The 20,051-nt window shown below is 53.1% G+C and overlaps 1 protein-coding gene across 1 annotated transcript in view; it reads right to left on the bottom strand.

Moving 5' to 3' along the window:
* The window catches only part of PHLDB1 (pleckstrin homology like domain family B member 1), a 48,291-nt gene that overhangs the window by 13,857 nt on the left and 14,383 nt on the right, over positions 1-20,051 (bottom strand). Inside the window, exons 6-16 of the mRNA XM_007936458.2 lie at positions 17,052-17,333; positions 16,478-16,618; positions 16,259-16,396; positions 13,009-13,164; positions 9,957-10,067; positions 9,692-9,781; positions 6,816-6,956; positions 5,123-5,263; positions 4,866-4,968; positions 3,356-3,650; positions 3,148-3,238 (exon numbers count right to left, since the gene is read on the bottom strand). Of these exons, the coding sequence (XP_007934649.1) occupies positions 3,148-3,238; positions 3,356-3,650; positions 4,866-4,968; positions 5,123-5,263; positions 6,816-6,956; positions 9,692-9,781; positions 9,957-10,067; positions 13,009-13,164; positions 16,259-16,396; positions 16,478-16,618; positions 17,052-17,333 (1,689 nt within the window). The remainder of the gene's footprint in view (positions 1-3,147; positions 3,239-3,355; positions 3,651-4,865; positions 4,969-5,122; positions 5,264-6,815; positions 6,957-9,691; positions 9,782-9,956; positions 10,068-13,008; positions 13,165-16,258; positions 16,397-16,477; positions 16,619-17,051; positions 17,334-20,051) is intronic.

A 20,051-nucleotide genomic window follows, 5' to 3' on the forward strand; every position in this document is an offset into this window, starting at 1 on the left:
AATATCAGAAAGATGTTTACTTGTGTTTTATTGGCTATGCAAAAGCATTAGATTGTGTGGATCATAGTACTATGGGTAACATTGAGAAGAATGAGAACTCCAGAACACTTGATTGTACTCATGAGGAGCCTGTACAAAGACCAGGAGGCTGTTGTTTGAACAGCAAAAGGGGATACTGCATGGCTTAAAATCAGGAAAGGAGTGTGTCACGGCTGTATCCTTTCACCATACTTATTCAATCTGTATGTTGAACAAATAATCCAAGAAGCTGGACCAAATGAAGAAGAATGTGGCATCAGGATGGAAGAAGGCTCATCAACAACCTGCAATACGCAAACAACACAACTTTGCTTGCTGAAAGTGAAGAGGACTTGAAGCACTTACTGATGAAGATTAAAGACTTCAGTCTGCAGTATGAATTATATGTCAACATAAAGAAAACAAAATCCTCACAACTGGACCAATAAGCAGCATCACAATAAATGGAGAAAAGATCGAAGTTGTTAAAGATTTCATATTACTTGGGTCCACAGTCAACACCAATGGAAGCAGCAGTCAAGACATTAGATTAATATACTGCACTGGGCAAATCTGCTGCAAAAAAACTTCTTTAAAGACAAAGTGTATGTGAACTACTGTATGGAAAAAGAATGTGCTACAGAAACTTTCACCCAAATCACTATTAAATTTGAAGAAAAGAGAAAGTCAGCAAAGTCATAGAAAATTTGAACAGTAAATGGAAAAAAAAAGAAAAAGACCTCTTTAAAGTACTGAAGAACAAAGATGTCTCCTTGAAGACTAAGGTGTGCCCAATCCAAGCCATGGTACTTTCAATCACCTCATATGCATATGAGACCTGGACAATGAACAAGGAAGACCAAAGAAGAGCTGATGCTTTTGAGTTGTGGTGCTGGTGAAGAATACTGAAAGTACGTACCATGGACTGCCAAAAAAATGAACAAATCTGTCCTGGAAGAAGTGCAGCCAGAATGCTCCTTGGAAGCAAGAATGGCGAGACTTTGTCTCACCTACTTTGGTCATGTCAAAAGGGACCATTCCCTGGAGAAGGACGTCATGCTTGGTAAAGTGGAGGGTCAGTGAAGAAGGGGAAGGCCCTCAATGAGATGGACTGACACAGTGGCTGCAACAATGGGCTCAGGTATAGCAAGGATTGTGAGGTCGGCACAGGACCGGGCAGTGTTTTGTTCTGTTGTATATAGGGCCACTATGAGTCAGAGCCAACTCAATGCCACCTAACAACAACAACAACAAATTCCATTAACTTTCATTTGCCTTCTTTTCCAACTCAAAACTTAGCAGAATATTCTATCTCTCTCTTTTACTAAGAGATGCCTGTAAATGTGCTGTACTTTGATGCAAAGAAAACTAAGAGGTATTCTTTTATGCCTGGTCCTCCACTCAAATGGCCAATACCTTTTATTTTTTAATCCTTCTGGTAGCCAACTCCTACCCCCTGGTCCTCAATCTAGTCTCAAGAGGTACAGAGGGCTAATGCAACAATTGGTGTCTCCTTGTCCTGAGCAAAGAAGAATGAAGAAAACCAAAGACATGTGGAAACAATTAGTCCAAGGGACTAGCAGATGACATAAAACTCAGCCTACATGACCTTGAGACCAGAACTAGTTGGTGCCTGGCTACCACTGTCAACCACTCAGAAAGGGATTAGTGTAGGAGATCCTGGATAGAGTGGGAGAACAATGTGGAGCAAAACTCAAAATCATAAAAAAGACCAGGCTTACTGGTCTGATAGACACTGGTGAAACCCCTGAGACTATGGCCCCTAGTCACCCTACAGACCTGGAACTGAATTCACTCCCGGGACTTCCAGCCAAACAATGTTGTTATTGTTGTTACGTGCCGTCGAGTCAGACCCGACTCATAGCAACCCTTCCTTGGGTTTCTGACACAGTACCACTATGGAAGTAGATTGCCCAACCTTCCTTCCGAGGAGTGGCTGGTAGGTTTGAACCGCCAGCCTTCTGGTTAGCAGTTAAGTGCCTTAGGCACTATGTTACCAGAGCTCCTAGCCAAACAACAGACATGTGTATAAGGTGAATATTTACACTAGGTAGGTACACTTCTTAGAACAATCAACCACAGGAGATTAGAAGGGCAACGTTTGTATAGGGAAGCAGCTCAGAAAGCAGGAATGCATAGCAAAGGACACAGGGAAAATGTAACCACAGGGAGGAAGTAAGAAGAAAGCTGTTACATTATGGGGATTGCAGTCAGTGCCATGAAATAAAATATATATGAACTGTTGTATGGAAAAAGAATCTGCTCTGTAAACTTTCACCCAAATCACAATAAAAAATTAAAAGAAGAAGTACAGAGGGCCTTGGAGGGTAGAGATGGCATAGCTTCTGAACAACCTCTATTCAACCTCCTCTCCAGGCACTGTCCCGCTTCCCTTCATTCCAGCTCCATTCCCATGTGAAGGAGATGTGACTTCCTCAGGCCCTTGCACACCCCAAGACTTCTCAGCCAACACTTATGCTCTGGCTTGGCTATCTGCTTTCTCTTCCTTTCCTACGCCACACACCCCCAGTTCCCAATTTCCCTAACCAGCCCCATAAGCAATGACTTGCCATGCAGGTAAAACCAAAAACCTGTTGCTGTCGAGTCAATTCCAGCTCACAGCATCCTCATGTGCTACAGAGTAGACCTGTGCTCTACACGGTTTTCTTGGCTATGACCTTTCACAAGGAGATTCCCAGGCCCTTCTTCTGGGTGGATTCAAACGGCCAACCTTTAGGTTAGTGGTGTGCACAAAACGTTTACACCACCCAGGGACCTTGCCAGGAAGGTATAAGGAATCAAAATTTCCATGGTTGTCAACAAGTCCATAAAAATGGATGTATAAAGAGGTTCTCATAAAGGAAGTCATGCCTGGCAACAGTTAATGTGCTACATCCTCCTTTCCTAAGAGTTGTGACACCTGCAATTTCACCATGCCTCCACATCACCACTTAAAGACTACAAATTTTAACAAATGTTTCTGCCTCAGGGAATGTTGGGAGGATAATGTGTGTGATGATATGTGGGACGGAACACAGACTCCTGGCAGGCCAAGGGCACTTCTGGGGCTCCCACTGCCTCCTGCCTCTCTGGCTCAGTTCTGCTCACCCTTGACTCCATGAGTCGGGTCTTTTCTGCATGAGCCTCTTTCAGCATCTTCTCCATCTCCTCGATCTTCCCCACGTCCAGACCACTTGCACTGCAGGAGGGACAGGGAGTTGAGAAGGTGCCTGGTAGGGGTGGTGGGTCCATGTAGGTTACAGTGGTGTTAGGGAGGACAGAGCTGGTCCCTCAAGCAGGGAGGGAGCTGAGGTACCTGGATATGTTGTCAGGGGAACAGGCTGAGTTGCCTCCCGTGGAGATGCTGGTCTCCATGCTGTCTGAGCTCTCCAGACTCAACGTATCGTATGCATGCTCCCCCTCATCCCCACGTTCCCGCCCAGCTGGCAGGTGGTGCAGGATGGAGTGGTGCATGAGTGGAGGGAAGCCTGAGGGACCCGATGGGAAGGGGCCAGCCCCGTGCAGGGCATCCCACTGGCACTGTGCCTCGGCTGCTGCCTTCTGCTTCAGCTCAGCCAGCCGCCGCCGTTGCTCCTCAATCACCTGCTGCCCTGCAGGAAGAACAGGAGGGAGTCACAGTGGGCATGCCACCCACCTAGGAGGACACTGAAAGCATCACAGACACTGGTAGGAGGCGGGCTGGAGAGGTTAACACAGGCCCCTATGCCCAGCAGCTTCCCTGAAGCCCCCCCAGCTCCAGGTCTGGCTGCCTGCCAATGCTTCAGTTGCCTGCACAACTGGCCCCAGCCCCATAGTCTGGCTTCAATGCTCCTGCTGCACCCTGCACCCACACAGGGCACCAAGCTGCCCTTGTGGTGGCCTGGCAGCATGACAGCCAGGCAGCTCCTGCTCATAACTGAGGCCTGAACAGGTGGCCAGGATACATGCACACACCCTGCCTGCTAGGGGAGGGAGAAGGAAGAGATGGCAGAAGCTCCCTGAGCACCCAGGGGTGTCAAATGCAGAGCCCAGCTGCATGCAAAAGCAAGAACAACTACAAGAAAGAAGGAAGGGGAGACAAGGTGGAGCAGAGCAGAGGGCAGAAGAAAGCTCAGCTCAAGGGAGTGAGGCCAGCCAACACCCCAACCCAACTCAGCCCAGCTTGCCTACAGGCAGTGGGGATCTGGGTAGGTGACACCATGCTGAAGCCTGGGCAGGGCTGCCTGGACAAAGCAATGCCCTCAATGACTAACATTCTACCTGCTGGATCGTCAGTTGGGAGGGGCTCGGCAGGAAGCAATTCGACTGGTGGGGGGGGTGCCCCGGGCAGAGGATAGGGTAGAGACACACAGAGGGGATCAGAGGAGAGAGAGGCACAGACATGGACTTTTAAAACAACCAAAATATCCACATGGTCGGGGGAGGGAGAGATGGACCACAAGTAACAGAAACTCCTGGGTCTCCAGAGCCAGTATCTTAGGGAACCATTTCAGGAGGTCATCAACTCTATCCCTCTGCCTCTAGACAGGGCCAACGTCTAACCCTACTCAGGTCAACAGGCATTGTTCTTATTTTGCTGGGCTTTCTAAGAAACAAGATGCCATAACCTTGACCTCTTCAGTCCTCTGCCCTGAAGTCTTCTGATAAATTTCCAGGAAATTATTCTTTAGGTATTGAATTAAAATCTTTTCTGCTATTCCCTAGATCTCAATTCAGGAAAGAACATCCTGTGAACAGTGTGGGCATGGATGAGGCATGGGAAGTGTGTGTGGCAAACATCCAGGGTCCCCAAGGAGAGCAGGTGGGCTTGCTTTGCAGCCACTCACCCTTCTGCTGTAGGGCTAACTGGCGCTTGGTCTCAATGTCCTGCAGTGTGGCTGCCAGGTTGCGAGGAAGGCTGCCTGTGCCATTCTGGGTAAGTAGAGCATTCTGCAGAGGGAGGTGGCAAGTTGGGACCTGAGGCTCGGAGGGGCCCCTCCCCCAAGGTTTCCATGGGTGGCCTTGGCCTTTCCCCAAGTAATAGTGCACCAGGCACTCTCCATCCCCCACCACCAATTATGCAGCCCACCTACTGTCCTCAGACCTTTGGGGAGGGGCTACGACCCAGGGTAGCCACGCTGAGCTGGGAGGAGGAAGAGGAAGACCCAGAGGAGGAGGGAAGGGGGCCACTTCGGGTCCGGGGCAATGGGCTGGTGGCCTCACCATCCATCTTGGAGCGATAAACCTGGAAGGAAGAGATACTGCCCAGTGAACTCCAGCTCCCCCACTGGCCACCACCCCCACGTCACCTAGGCCGGCTGTGATCCAAGGTGCCATGCTGGCAGCAGGCCTCTGCAGCTGTCTGTCTCTAGCTGACAACCATGTTGAATCTCCTGTGCCAGCCCAATGGGCCAATGCTATTGGCAGCAGCCACCCTCTTTTCCATGTTCTTCCTCCAGGCCAATCCCTGGCCCAACACTGGGTCTTAGAAAGGACTTTATAAACCAACCCATGCCAAGGAGTTACTGTCGGTCAGGCAGAGTAATGAAGGGGACCAACTGGAGGCTTGGATTCCTCCTGGCCCCAGCTCTGCCGACAGTTACGTGACCTGGGACCACAAACCTCCCCTCTCTGGGCCTTGGCTTCCTTATCTGCAAAAGGAAGGAGTAGGGCTAGACTGAATAACTGCTCAGCTCTCTCACAGCACTAATGTTTGGTGAATACGGTCTTAATGGTCAAACACCTGACTTTTAGCATAAGCTCTGCCACTTTCCAGATGTGTGGCCTTGGGGAAACTACGTATCTCCTCTGGGTCCCAGGGTTTGATTAGCGGTGATGATTGTTGTTGTTATTTGCCATCGAGTCGGCCCCGACTCCTAGCGACCCCTCCTTGGGTTTCTGAGGCAGTTATCACTACAGAAGTAGGATTGCCCAACCTTCCTTCCGAGGAGTGGCTGGTGGGTTTGAACCGCCAGCCTCCTGGTTAGCAGTCAAGTGCCTTAGGCACTATGCTACCAGAGCTCCTGCAGTGATGATTAGATGAATCAAAACATGTGTATGTCTCTAACTAGCCAGGGTCAAACCAGAGGTACTACACACCTTATGTGAACCAAATTCCTCCCACAGCGAACGTGGGACCTTAGCTGAGGCCACAGTCTTAAGAGATGTAATGTCTTCACTCACAGGGCAAATGAATCTTGAATGGAGGGGTCTGAGGCCCTACAGCAGGTCAGGGGAGTGGAATCTGGGGGGAGTCTATCTGAATACCCATAGCCTCCCATGGTCAGGCAGACCTACACCCTGTGTGGCAGCTCTGAGGGGGTGTGGGCATGTCCCTAGGGCTCTCACTTCAGGGTCTTTTTCCCACTCTGTCCTGCCTCCAAGTGTGTCACTTCTGAGGAGACCAGGAGAGCAAAAGGCTGGGAGTCCACAGGACGTGCTAGTCCCAGTTGGGCCATGCTCAAGAGTATGTCAGATCCTCAGAGTGGGTGAGAAGTTCTGAGGTTGGGGGCTGCCAAGGACAGGAAGCCCACCTGGCCTGGCACAGCATGGGGCAGCAAATGGATCCCAACCTGACCACTGCTCCAGAATTCCCTTCCACTGGATGCAAAAGGTGGCTCCAGCTGCCAAAAGTGCCAGATGGCTGCCTATGGGGAGACGCTCACTGCTCTCCTCAGGGTCTGGCTGCCCTGATGGGGCCGACTCTCAGCCTAAAGCATGTAGCTGATGGAGAGGCAGAAGGCATTCAAAGCAGAGAGAAGCAAGGCCAGGGGGCTGGGAGTGCCGGTGGAGGTTACCTGCAGCTGACGGGAAGCTTTGGCAGGCAGAGGTGGGGGGGAAGAGTGAGGGGAGGCGGCAGCAGGGCCGGTCCCCAGCCCGGCCATCAGCTCCTGATACCATTGCTCTAAGTCTACAGCAGGGAGTAGCAGCTTCTCCATCTGGAGGGGACATGGCGGGTGAGGGAAGGACAGGAGGGAGGATGGAGAGAGCAAAGGAAAGGAAGTGAGGGGAAAGGAAAAGGGAAGAAGAAGGAAGGGGAAATGGACAGGTAGGTGAGGGAAGAAGGGGAGGAAGGAAGGGAAGGAGGAGAGCATAAAGAGAAGGAAGAGAAAAACAGAGAAAACAGTTGCCATGAGTGTGTTCTAAGGGTAAAGAAAAACAGGGCACGGCTCCCAGACCACAACACGTGCTATGCCAGCAACGACGGCAGCCAGCCAGCCAGGCCCACAGGCACTGGGCCTCCCCCCACCCCAGCCTGGCCTCCAGCTGAGAAGCCAGTGAGCAGGGCAGACACACACAGACAGAGCCACGTGACTAGTGGGTCGGGGTAGCAGGAACACATGGACCACCAACCTTGGGGAAAGGCGTGATGGAAGCAGAGGAGGAGGAGGGCAGCACGGGAGGAAGGCAGGTGGTGGGACCCAGGTCCCGGGAGGCAGAGGCCCAGAGAGGCAGGCCTGGCACAGGGGAAGGGGACATGGACAAGGAGCCCCACATCGCCTTTAGCTGCTCAAGCGTCACGTACTTGGGGGAAGGCCAGGAGCAGGAGGGAATACAAGAAGTTAATGGTCTGATACCTGAAAGACAGCCCTGACCATGGGCAAGGGAAGGGAGTGGGTGGGGAGAACAGAGCAGAAGCAGCTTACAGAGGCTGGGAGCACCAGAGTCCCCTGGACATGCTGCCCTCCTCATAGGAAAGAGGACCTGCCCCTCCCTGAGTCATCAGGGCCTGTTGAGAGCTTGGAGGCCCTTGGAAAGAGCAAAGGGAACTACTCCCAATGCCAGTGGCCCTTCTCCCTCACCACTACTCCCCTCACGCCAGCCTGAGGGGAAGCTAGGGCATCCGTAGGAGGTGAGCACACTCAGTGGCTGGTACCTCACTGTCAGGCAGGGGCTGGGCGAGCACACCAGGGGAAGTGGCAGAAGCAGAGGGGTCCAAGCGGGCGCACAGCTGGAGAACCTCTGCCAGGCTCACATACTCCTAGGATGCCCGGGGGAAGGGGCAGAGAAGAGGTTAATGGGGCTCAACCAGGTGCCTGACACCCCACACTCCATGCCAGCCACAGGGCTGTCACTCCACATCAATGCAAACCCAGAGCAGGGTGGGGAGCTCAGCAGCCCACTGTGGGTGCAGACAGCTATGGGGGAACCAGAAAAGGAAGAGCAGTACTGACCATCAGAAGGCTCCTCCTGACCTCTACTTCTGGGGCAGCCGTGGCACCAGTTCCTGCCCCAGCAGTCCTGACCAGGCCATTACTGGGTTTGCCCTAGACTGGGCACAGGCAAAAAGCCTAGCAAAGGCCTCCCAAGAGCCCACTGAGGGTCAGGCTCCAGCTTCTGGGAACCCTGGGGCATGGGCTGCACAAACGTAGCATCAAACACCAGTCATCTTATTCCTGAAGGTCCCCTTGCATCACCCTGTGAGCAAGAGACCTTAGCAGGGAGCAGCTAGAAGGCATGGCAGAAAAAGGGCCCAGTGCCCAGGCAGGGACTTGGAACGATGCCACACAAACCCCCATTAGATTGTGGGTTGGGAAGACAAGGACCGTCATATTCATCACACATCCTTAGAACCTTGACCTCATCTAGGAAAGGCACACCAAACACATGCTGAATCGAAGTACAGTATCTTCTACCTGATGCAGGGGGAGCCCCTCTGGGCCCAACTCCAGAGGCCAACTGTACTCTAGGGACCATCGTAAAGGAAAATGACCCAGGAGGGTCCAATATGTTTTGAGAATCAATAAATGCCATGCAGAACACAAGCAAATTAATATGCAAATCGACACACTGAATTTGCATGGGCTTCCCAGGCACTCATATATTTGCTGGCCAGATCAGCACAGGAACTTTCCCAAGCCCTGGCCAGCCAAAGGACTGTTGCCAAGCCCCTCAACCGGGCACTGTGGAGAAGCTATGGGTGGTAGCTCAGGCAGGCAGGCAGGCAGTGGACCCAGCAAAACACGCAGTTAGCTGTGATTACCTCTTGTGCTTTGGGGCAGAGCTGAGTGGAAGCAGGTGGGGTTAAGGGGACGGAGGAGGCCCCAGCCTTAGAGGACCCTGGGAATAGGCCCAGAGCCTCAGTCCCCAGCCCCACTTCTGAGGACTCAGAGATGAATGTTTCAGCCTACAGAGAGGGTACACCGTGAGGGGCCACAGCCCTCCGCTCAGGCCAGCCACCCTGCCCCAGGCCTGTATGACTTATTTATTGAGGCAGGGAGAAAGGAGACAGGTTCTCACCCACCCAGGCATGCAAAGATTGGGAAAGTATGCTGAAGGGACCACAGTGCCCACTTCTAAGCCCCAAGCCTGGCTCCAGACAGAAGCCCAGGGAACCCTAGGATCAGCACCCCTAGATCCTTATGCTCCCCTCAAGGTAAGTCTGCTCAGCCCAGGTCTGTGATAAACCTCCAAGCTATATACCACCCCACCCCTTCCCCAAGCTCCCCAAATCCATTCAACCACCCAAAACAGTAGGATCGGTGGGCTCCTAGGAGCCAGAAAGGCAGGTGAAGAGCAGCAGCTGGGAACCACAGAGGGTCAAATCCCAGACCTCAGGGCCACTTCTACTCAAATCTCTACAGCTCAGGAAGATCCCCACATCTTTCCACATGGCCAGAGCCTCCCAGGACATCCCTGAAGCCGGAAGCTGGGGCTGACCCGAGCATGTTACCTCTTTGAGAGTCGAGGTGGTCTTTGGGAAAGGCCTTCCCCCTGTGAGAGAGTGGTATCGTCTTTCCAGTGTAGCCAATTTCTCCTTCTCCTGCAAGCCCAGAGCAACAAGAGTCAGAGAGGAGGGTGAGCGAGGAGACCACATGAAGGGGGACCTTCCATGGATGGTCAATCTCCCCAGCCTTTCTGTACCCACCTCCCACTTTGCCATTCCCTTCCCCAACCCCAAACCCACCCCACCCCCAGCCCAGCCTGATAGGGGCTACCTTTTGTAGCAGCTGCAGGGTGGCATTCTTGTCCCGGGCCAGGCGCTCTGAGTCTTGCACAGCCTGGGCCCGGATCTGCCCAGCCTGACTGTCCAGGATTGCCAGGCGCTCCTGAAGGACAAGGTAAAGTTGGTCAGGCCCTACAGAGACAGGCTGTGGCCAAGGGGAGGCCATGCCTGCACTGGCTGCTCTCCTGCCCAGGGATGCCTTGGGCTTGAGTGAAGAGAATCCACCAGCCTTTTGCTTGGCCTCCCCCCAGGAAAACTCAGGCTCCATGGTCACCTTTTCCATTCGCCTCTCCCTCCACCAGTGACCCCTGCACTACCAGCCAGACCCCAATTTCTACTGGTGTCTCCCTCCTCTACTTCCCCAAAGGCCTGGGGATACCCAACAGTGCTCTACCTGTTCCCTTCCCCTCCTCTACTCCCCTCCTCTGCTTTCCTGGCCTGGACTTTTCCCCAGCATCCAGTCTCTGCACTTTCTGATGCACTCTTCATATTGCCACAACCTCTCTTTCTAAAACTGCAGTGAGGTGTTTTGTCTGTTGGTTAGTCTGCTTACTTGAATTTTCTAATCTTTTAAAAATATATATATACTCCTTAAATAGTTTTTTTTTTTAAATCCACAAGTAAAATCCTATTAGTTCTCTCCTCAAAAAGAGTCAGTGGCTCCTCATTACCCACAGGATAAAGCACATACTCCTTACTCAACTCAAGGGCTCCTGTAACCAGCCTGGCCCTTCTTACCCTCTGTCTTCCGTGCTCTCAGTTGGGCCGTGTGCTGTGCAGGGGCACACTTTCAGGCCTTTTTTTTGCTGCTACCTTAGCCCAGAAGAGCTGTCCTTGTCTTCTCCACCCAGAGCTTATCCTCCAAGACCAGACCTATTGCTACTTCCTCTCCAAAGCCTTCCTTGATTCTCCACTCAATTTCTTTGCTCCTTCCTCTGAACTCAATTTATCCCACTTCACAATCTGGCTTGAATCATTGTTAATTGTGAACATATCTGTCTCTACCTTGCTCTCCCCAACCTGTGCATATAAGATCCAAGGGCAAGGCCAGTGTCTTTTCTGTATCTGTATTCCCAGAAGGGCTTAGCACACTGCCTGGCACAGGGACGATACTCAACAAGCATGTGCTAAAAGGAAATGAAAAAAGTGAGGGGAAAGAATGGAGGTGAAGAATCAGCTGGGTTAATCTCAAGAGGGATTCCTGAAAGAGGTAGCCTTAAACCACCACCCTTAGAAGCAAAGACAGGGAGGCTGAAGAAGGGACGTGTCCTAAATCTAGGGCCAGCCCAAGTGAAGCCTGAAGCAGGTCAGATGGTAATCCTCACTGCCAGAGATCCCATTTACTAAGAACCTGTTAGGAACCAGGAACTCTGCTAAATGCTCTGCATTTGTTATCTTAGTCCTCACCACAGCTTTATGAAGCAGGTGCCTTTATGCCCATTTTACAGATGAGGATGCTGACATGTTTAGGAGCTAAGATCTCACAGCTAGTAACTGGCGGAGCTAGGATTCAAACCAGATCTGCCGGACTCCAAGGCCAGTACGCTAAACCACTTTGAACCAGAGTTGAGAGGACAAGCGAGCATGGAGCACCAGGCAGAATGCCTGGATGGGACGTGGGGAGCTAGGGGATAAAGGTGGGCCAGGCTCAAAAGGAAGAGCATGGGGAAGAATGTGACCCCTGGGTCCCAGTGCCTGAGGTCCGTTACCAGGAGCCAGGGTGGAGGAGGGAACAGAAGTCCGTTCCTGTCAAAGTCCCTGTAGTTCATACCCACCAAGACCTTGGAGGCATGGGATTGGCTACCTAAGGCTCCCAGCTGCATGGCCTCCAGAAGGAAAGAGGAGGAGGCTGAGGTGTGTCAACCCCCACCCAACCCCCAGCCCCAATGCAGTATAGTGGAAGGGCCAGCAGGCCTGGGTTCCAATTCTGACTCTGAACTTATAAGCTGGGAGGCAAATATGTAGCTTCTCTGAGCCCTAGTTTCTTTGTCTATGAAATGGGGATAAAACTGCCTGCCTTGTGGACCATCCTAAGGATAACATGAAAAACATATGGAAGTCTCCTGGCTGGGTAGATGCCTGGCACAAACCCATGTGTTTGGGAATGTTTTCTTTCTTTTGTCCTTCATCAGTCGCACATCTAGAAAGTGGACACAATTGTACAGCAGAGTAGCTCAGGGAGAGAAGCAAGGGATGTGGATTCCAGGGAAGACCCAGGGGCTCCTCAATTAACACCAAAGTCCGACTAGACCTCAAGCCCCGAACACACCACTTTCTGACCCCCCTCCCCAATCTCACTCCCTTACCTCCCACACACTCCCTCCACCCAGCAAGCTGCACACGCATACATGCAATGTATACACACATGCAAGCCTCAGCCTTAAGGATGCTACTGGGGCCATTTCCCCATCCTCCCTCCCTACAGCTCAACACTGGCCTCCTCCAGGGAGCCTCCATGACTTCACTCCCGCCCTCACACACACACACCTACCCCACTGCCCTGTTACCTTCTGTGCCTGCTCTGGCTGAGATCAAGAGCAGACATCACTACATCCAGAGCTAGCCAGGACACTCAATTCCCTTGTTTTACAGTTGAACAACTGAGCAGCCTTAACCAAGCCCAAGCTGAGCCAGGGCTGAAACCCTTTCTAAGGCCCTGCTGGCCCTCATATCAAGATCACAGGCCTTTTTGTGTGTCCCAGCACTTCCAGCAGACAGAGTGCTCTACAAAGGCAAGGGTAGGCCTCCATTCTAACCCCCTTCTCTTCTATCTTTCCCCTCCCTGCCCAGCCAGTGACTAGCTTTAGAATGAGAGCTGAATCCACTTTCCACTGTAAGACGGAGAGTGAGGGCTCAATGACAACAGCCCTTGCTCACTGAATGTTTCCATTCATCATATCCTATGCTGTCAACTTTCATCCTCACACCAACCTGCTATCATTCTCATTTTTCAGGTGAGGAAACTGAGGCTGAGAGGTGAAGTTAACTTGTGTGAGAGCCACACTCAGGTCACTGGCTGCAGCCCCCGCCACCCTGAAGCACACCTTCCTCTTGGCAATGCTGCCAAGTAGCTCAGCCTTGCTCCGCAGCAGCCCCTGGCCAGCCAGCTCCCGCTCCTCCTCCACGCGGCTTTCCCGCTCCAGCTGCTGGAACTCCAAGTCCTCGAAGAGCTTTGTCTCTGTCTCCAGGGCCTCTGCCTCCTTGAATGACAGTGACAAACAGGGTTGGTGACGCCCGCAAGGCACTTCAGGCCTGGAAGGCCAGGCCACAGAGGTTTGGCTTCTGGGGGCTAGGGCTGGAGGGGATTGGGGAAGGGACCTGCTCCCACCCCACCCAGCGCCTCTCCTCTGCTTGGCGGCTTTGCCCTGATGCAGGAGCAGCAGCAAGGAGTAGACTGACCCTGCCCCCAATCCTTTCCAGTCCCCACTAAGACACAGCACCGACCCTAGTGTCTGCCAGGTGGTCCCGTCCCACCACTCTCCTCTTCTTTCTGGGCGGGTGGCCTGCGGGGGCCAGGGGAGGGGGGCTGGTGACACTGACCCTTCTCAGCTGCTCCTGTAACTGTTCCCGCACTGACTCGGGGCAGTTATCGAGCTGCGTCTGGAGCTCGGCGTAGAGCGCCTGGTGGGCCTCCAGGTGCCTCCGTCCCGCGGCCAGCTCCGCCCTCTCCTGGTCGGTGGGAGGGGGGAGGGCGGCACAGGGGAGAAACAGAACACACACTCCTCAACTCCGGCCCAGCCCCAGCGGAGGCGCTAGGGGGCGCAGCAGGGTGGCAGCACAGGGCAAGAGAACTGGGACAAGGGGTAGGGGAAAGGAGAAAAAAAGGGCAGGGATAAAAGACGAGAACTACCAGAGAGGAGAAAGAAAAGCACAGATGGGGGAAATGAGGAAGGAGGTGAAGAATCCAGGGGTGGTAAGTGAAGAGGCAAGGAACTGTGGCATAGGGACAGGACTCAGGTGCAGGGGGCTATGCACAGGCAGAGTGGGTACAGGGCAGAAATTGTGGTCTCTTACAGTCCCTTCAACTAGAAGTGTTCAGATGGGTCCTAGGGAAAAGCCCTCCATTTGTTTTCTCTGCAAACCAGTCAAGGTCAAAACTGGCTCTGCATCACAAACAGGGGGACTCTAGCTCCTGACTTCCCCTCTACAGACTCCCCCTCATCCACTGCCCAGAGACCAAAATTTAACCCTGAGGGAAAGGGCAGGGAAGGTGAGGGTTAAGTGCAGGAGTGGGGTGAATCGGGAGCTAAGGATGTTAAAGCAACAGCAGTGCATCAAGGGGACCCCAGCCCAGGCCCCTTGGCCTCCCTCCTCCCTGCCCAGGGTGGGTGGGGGTGGGTGCTGGCACTGCAGACTGAACCTCAGCAGGGATGAGGGTTACAATTAGTTCGGCCGTTGCCATGGTAACAGGAGCCCCAGGAGTGGGTAAAGAGAGGAGGTGGATAGCTCTGTCTGGGGTGAGATGACACCTCTGAGGGCGGGAAGGGGGATGAGGGGAGGAGTTGGTGAGTCACCCCTCCGAAGGACAAGCAGAGGAGAAACTCTGATCACTGATTCCCAAGCCAGGGTGGGGACTGGGCTGGAGGCTGAGGCTGGGGCTGGGGAGGGAAGCTGAGTGAACCATCCCCACCACCACCACCCCATTCCCACCGCCATCACCACCACCCTCACCACCACAACCTCCAATAACCTGGTGAGAGACAAAGCAAAATCCAGGCCTCCAGGCAATCCCAGGTCAAGGAAAAATGAGGTTAAGCATGTTCCTTGTGAAATGCTGAGCTTCACCCGGGGAGTAAGCACCTATACTGAATCCTACCCCCCACAAACCCACCCACCCCTCTACCATACCCCTCCCTCCCTGGAGAAGAGGACCTGATCAGGTCAGTGCCTGTATCCAGGAACTTCCCCATCTTTGGGCTCAGCCTTTAAAATATTCACATGTCCTGGACTGCATGAGGTAGGGGAGGCCTACCCATTCTGACCCCCTGGTTAGGATATCTGAATTTAGGAAGCCCAGGTGAAAGCTAGGAAGAGTAGTCACTGTGTTGACAGAAAGCCCTTGTCCAAGCCCTCCACAGGACATGTCACAATGGGACATCCTTACCCCTCTGGCTCTAGAGTAAAGGTAGGGGTACTTAGGGGACAGCCTGCCTTTCTCTGCTGTGCAGAACACTGCCAACATTCTATGGAAGCAGTAACCCAGACTTTTCCAAATGAGCGGAGTTCCTTAGTCAAGCAATTCCCCCAACTTTGTACTCCTCTTGTCAATGCCTCATTCAATACGGTTGAACTGTGACCTGCCCCATCAAACTCCTGGGGTCCCACACCAAGAAGAGAAGGAGGCAGCATTAGAGGGAGAGACCAGGGGCACAGAGGTGCCCCTGAGTTAGTGCAAAGGCAGGCATGGTTCAGCACTGCCTGAGTGGCACCAGCAGTTAGGGGCATGCGGAGAGCCTGGAACAGTGATTAGAGGGGCGTTAGTGCAGGCCTGGTTGGAAGCGTGGAGTTAATATGGCACAGAATTTAGGAGTGTGGTTTTGGGGGCCAGAGCCAAAGCTCCAAAAAATGGGTCAAAGAATTTTTAAGAGCCTCAAAATTGAAGGCAGGAGGAAGACACTCTCAAAAAATCCAGAAGGAAAATTAAATTCTTGGAAAAATACTGTCAAATCCAGAAATAGATGGCCCTTCTCCACTTCAGAACTTTTGGCACGTTGTTGGGCATCTTGGGTGTGGCTGGCATGGCCCCTGTGGAATGGAACGGCCCCTGCAGGCTGGCACGAAATCTGAAAGGGGCAGGGGCAGGAGCTGGGACCATCTGGGATGGGAGGCTGCAGATCCTGAAGGCTCAGGGGAAGCAGAGGCCTGAGGGCCATCTCCCAAAGACCACGTCCTGAGCACCAGAGTCATGCTTGGAGGGAGACATGCTCCAGCTGGTCAGACTCAAACCTGAACCACTCCCCAGCACCAGTACCCTCAGACTGTGCCCACTGCCCAAGAGGGGGCTTTGGCACTTCCTAAAGGGCCATGAAAGGCCCAGAATGGCTAGTACCCAGGCACCCAGAGGTAGCACAAAGACCCAAGAGATAAGGCCCCAGACACCAGCCCAGCCCCTGGAAATGCCCTCCAAACTAGTACCTTTCACAGAGGTCAAGGCCCCCTAGCCCTGGACAGGCACAGAGACCTTCTGGTTTTCAAGGTGAATGAGGTGAGGGGGGCAGGGCCCCAGAAAAGGCATTTTTTCCTTCTCTCCCAGACTACAGGTACCCAGCACTGGGCCAGGCCAGGGAGAGTTACCTTGTCCCTCTCCTTCTGGATGCCCATCTCCAATGCTGCCAGTTTCTCCTGCAGCTGATCCACTGCCTTCTGTTCTTTCTGCAATAGCGCCCGCTCAGCATCCCTCTCCCCCTGCAATAGCGCTCGCTCCATTTCAGCCTGTGGGCAGATGCCAGGGTCCATGTCAAGGCTGCTGGACTCAGGCCCCTCTCCGGGGTGCCTAGGACACTCAGGGCTCACCTCCCGGGCAGACTCCTGCAGCTGCTGCTCCAGCTCCTTCACCCGGACCTTGAGCTGCTCCACTCGCCCCAGCACTCGTGCCCGCTCCTCTTCCAGGGCCAGCACCTCTCCCTGGAGCTTGATGCTGGGTGCATCTTCGTGCTGGAGGGCAGGGAAGTCATCAGCTGGAGAAGGCTGGAGCCTTCCAAGGTCAGACTAAGAGAATGTATCCTCATTCCCCAAGAGCACTTGGAGGGGTAGCTGGACTGAGATAGGAGGCAAATGCTCCTGCATGGGGAGCAATAGGGCTCAACTCGAGGGAATAAACATTTACCATTGAATGCCAGGCCTGGGTGGGGCCCCAAGGAAGGGCAGGTCATAAAGCATATTTATAGCTTGGGAAACTCACTAACACCTCTCCTCTCTTCCGTGCCTCCCCATTTCTACAACCCTGGACTCTAGTCTCTTCCCAAACTTCATTTTCCAATTACTTCCCCTTCCCCGGGTCTTGGCAACTACTATGCAAGCCCCCTCTGCCTCCTAGCAGGCTGACCTCTGTCCAACCTGCCCCCTCACCCTGCCTATCCCATCACACCTCCTGCTGGGTACTCTCGGTGCTGCTGCACTCCTCCTTGAGATTTTCCTCATCTGAGCGTTCCACATTCTCCCACAGGCGTTGGGTGGTACCTCCAGGCTCCTCACTGCTCCTTGCAGAAGCCCCCGTGGCCCCTGCAAGGCCCCTTGAGGGCCTCCAGCCAGTCAGCGCCAGTGCTGCAGTGGCCTCCCCAATGCTGGGCAGCTCCCCAGCCTCTGGGGTCCCATCGGCCCGACTGTACTCAGCACATAGGTTCAGGATGGTCTCCAGACGTTGTCGTTCCTGGGCAGGATAGACAGAGCAGGTCATGAAGCAGAGAAGGACAGGGTCTGGTGGAGCTAGCCCCAGACATGGTTTCCTGGCAAGAGGGTGAACTTGGACCCTAAGGGCTCAGCATCAAGTCAGGAGAACCCCAACCCCAAGGTCTAGGAGAGGCAGAGAGAAGGCAGGCACCCGATGTGGGCAGAATCAGCCAGGCTGCTGGGTCACCTGCCCACGTGGCCAGCCCCTCCCATCTTCCTGTTTCCTTTCCCTTCTCATCGTACGCCAGGAGAGGTTCCCTCATGGGCATATAGATACATGGAGACACACACAGACTAGTACACAGACTTAGGATCACTATCACACACAGATACTCAGGCATACACAGATACACACAGACCTACAGATAAGGCACACAGAGACACTCTCACTGACTACCTGACATATATCCATGCTGGCCCTGCATTACCAGGCAAGCACGGGTAGACACGAGCCCTGACACATACAAATGGACACTGATGTACACACACAGATAAACATGGTCTACAACACAGACAGGCAGTGAAAAGCGACCACAAGCCACATAAAGGTATGCTCAGAGGCACAGACACACCCAGCCATAGACACACATGGTGGTAAGTGAGGCAGACTCCTGACACAGTCCTTCTTGGGCCCCTCTCAGCTCCAAGTCACTCTCAGGTGGCCCTCAGCTCCTTATGGGTAGGATGGGTGGCTGCCAGGCCTTGAACACACAGGCCCAGGTGTGAGTACTTCATGGCCCTGCCACTTGATTCCCCCCCAAACACACACAGCCCTCCAACTCAAATATAACACCCCCTCAACGGCCAAGGAAGTAAAAGAGAGATGGTACAATCATATTCTTGCCCTGCATCCCCCACCTTATTCTTAACACCCCAGCCTGGAAGACATTCCCCAGCCCCCACAAGCCCTCTTCAGGGCCCCTTGACCTACCCAGGTGTCTCTCACCATCTACAGTTTGGCTATGACCCCCAGACACTTACCCAGTTTCCCTCCTCCTGCTCGCGCAGCTCCATGATAAAAACCAGGAACCAAGGTGCAGCACCCAGGAGGTTGGGTTAGTATCCCCGCCCCTGCCCCAGGACCCAGATAAGCAGCCTGGGTGAGGAGGGAAAGCTTGGCGGGCAGCCTCCAAGACTTAAAGTGGCAGATGGGGCAGGTCAGGGCTGGTGGTGAGGTGTTTGCTTGTGTGTAGTGATTTGGGGGGGGTACATATAGAGAGGCTGGATGGAGGTGGTGATATCTGGGCCACCACTCTGCCTATGCCAGGCTCCTTGTCCTTCTCTGGGATCTGACCCCAAGGTGGGCCAAGCATTCTCTTCTAGGCCAATGCACAAAGAATAAGGAGAAGATGCAGCAAAGGAAAAGATGAGGAATCCTGTCTCATCTCTCCCTCACCCAACACAAAAACACACTGCCCCACACCCTCACCCAAAGCTGTACATTATCCCCTCACCAATCTCCTCAGCTCTGGTTCTCTTCCTCAATCCAATCCCAGGGTTCCTATCCCCCCCCCCCAAAAAAAACCCTATCTGCTCTCAAGGTAGAGAAGGCATGGGAGGGACTGAACCCATTTCCCCCTGTACGTGGGTTCCATGTGTAATATCACCCAGAGACCCCTGAGCTCCCTGCACTATCTGGCGAATTCCGGCCCCCACCCAGCTCAAATGCCATCTCCAGACAGCTGCCCAGAGCCACACCCAGCCCTGTATGCACTCACACACATGCACATGGATGCATACAATCACACAGACTGGAGTCAGGCTGGGGCTGCCCACCCATGCTTGCCTTTTTCCTGCCTCTCCCACTCCCAGATGGTCCTGCTGGGCCAGGGTGAGCCGGGATCACCCATATGTAGAAGTCAAAGAGAAGCAAGAAAGAAGGATCAGGAGCTCTTCTAAAGAACAAGGTAGGGTCAGAAAGGGAAGAGACGTGGATTCAAGACCTCACGGAACAAACCCATCCCCTCTCTGGGCCTCAGCCTTCTCATCACGAAGATCTGCTCCTCAAACTGAGAAATTTAAGGCCTTGCCATAAATGTGCAGTGTTTTCCTAGAATTTCACTGTACTCAGGTAGACAATGTGCAACTTAATATATATATTAGGCACATGCTGTGTTAGAAAATAAATGCAAAATTAGCACTCATTTAAAATAAAGCTTTAGAGAAGGGAGTTGTGGGCTCAGGACCATGGTCATGGGGGGACATCAAGCTCAACTGGCATAACATACTACACATAAACACTGTTCTACATCCTACTTTGGTGAGTAGCAACTGGGGTCTTAAAAGTTTGCAAGTGGCCATCTAAATGTAACAATTCGTCTCTCCTCATCCGACCAAACAAGCATGAAGGCAACTAAAGATGTATGGAAACAATTAGTCCAAGGGACTAGTGGACCACGCAAACCTCAGCCTACATGATCATGAGACCAGAAGAATTAGATGGTGCCTGGCTATCACTGTCAACCACTCGGAAAGGGATCAGTGCAGAAGATCCAGGATAGAGTGGGAGAATAATGTGCAACAAAACTCAAAATCATAAAAAAGACCAGGCTTACTGGTCTGATAGAGCCTGGTGAAACCCCAAGACTGTGTTACCCTTAGTTACCCTTCAGGCCTGGAACTGAACTCACTCCCATGGCTTCCAGTTAAACAACAGACAGACATATAGGGTGAACATTTACACCAGGTAGATATACTC

Source organism: Orycteropus afer, unplaced genomic scaffold (assembly GCF_000298275.1).
Source record: "Orycteropus afer afer isolate SDZICR_OR568_19922 unplaced genomic scaffold, OryAfe1.0 scaffold00036, whole genome shotgun sequence".
NCBI lineage: Eukaryota > Metazoa > Chordata > Mammalia > Tubulidentata > Orycteropodidae > Orycteropus > Orycteropus afer.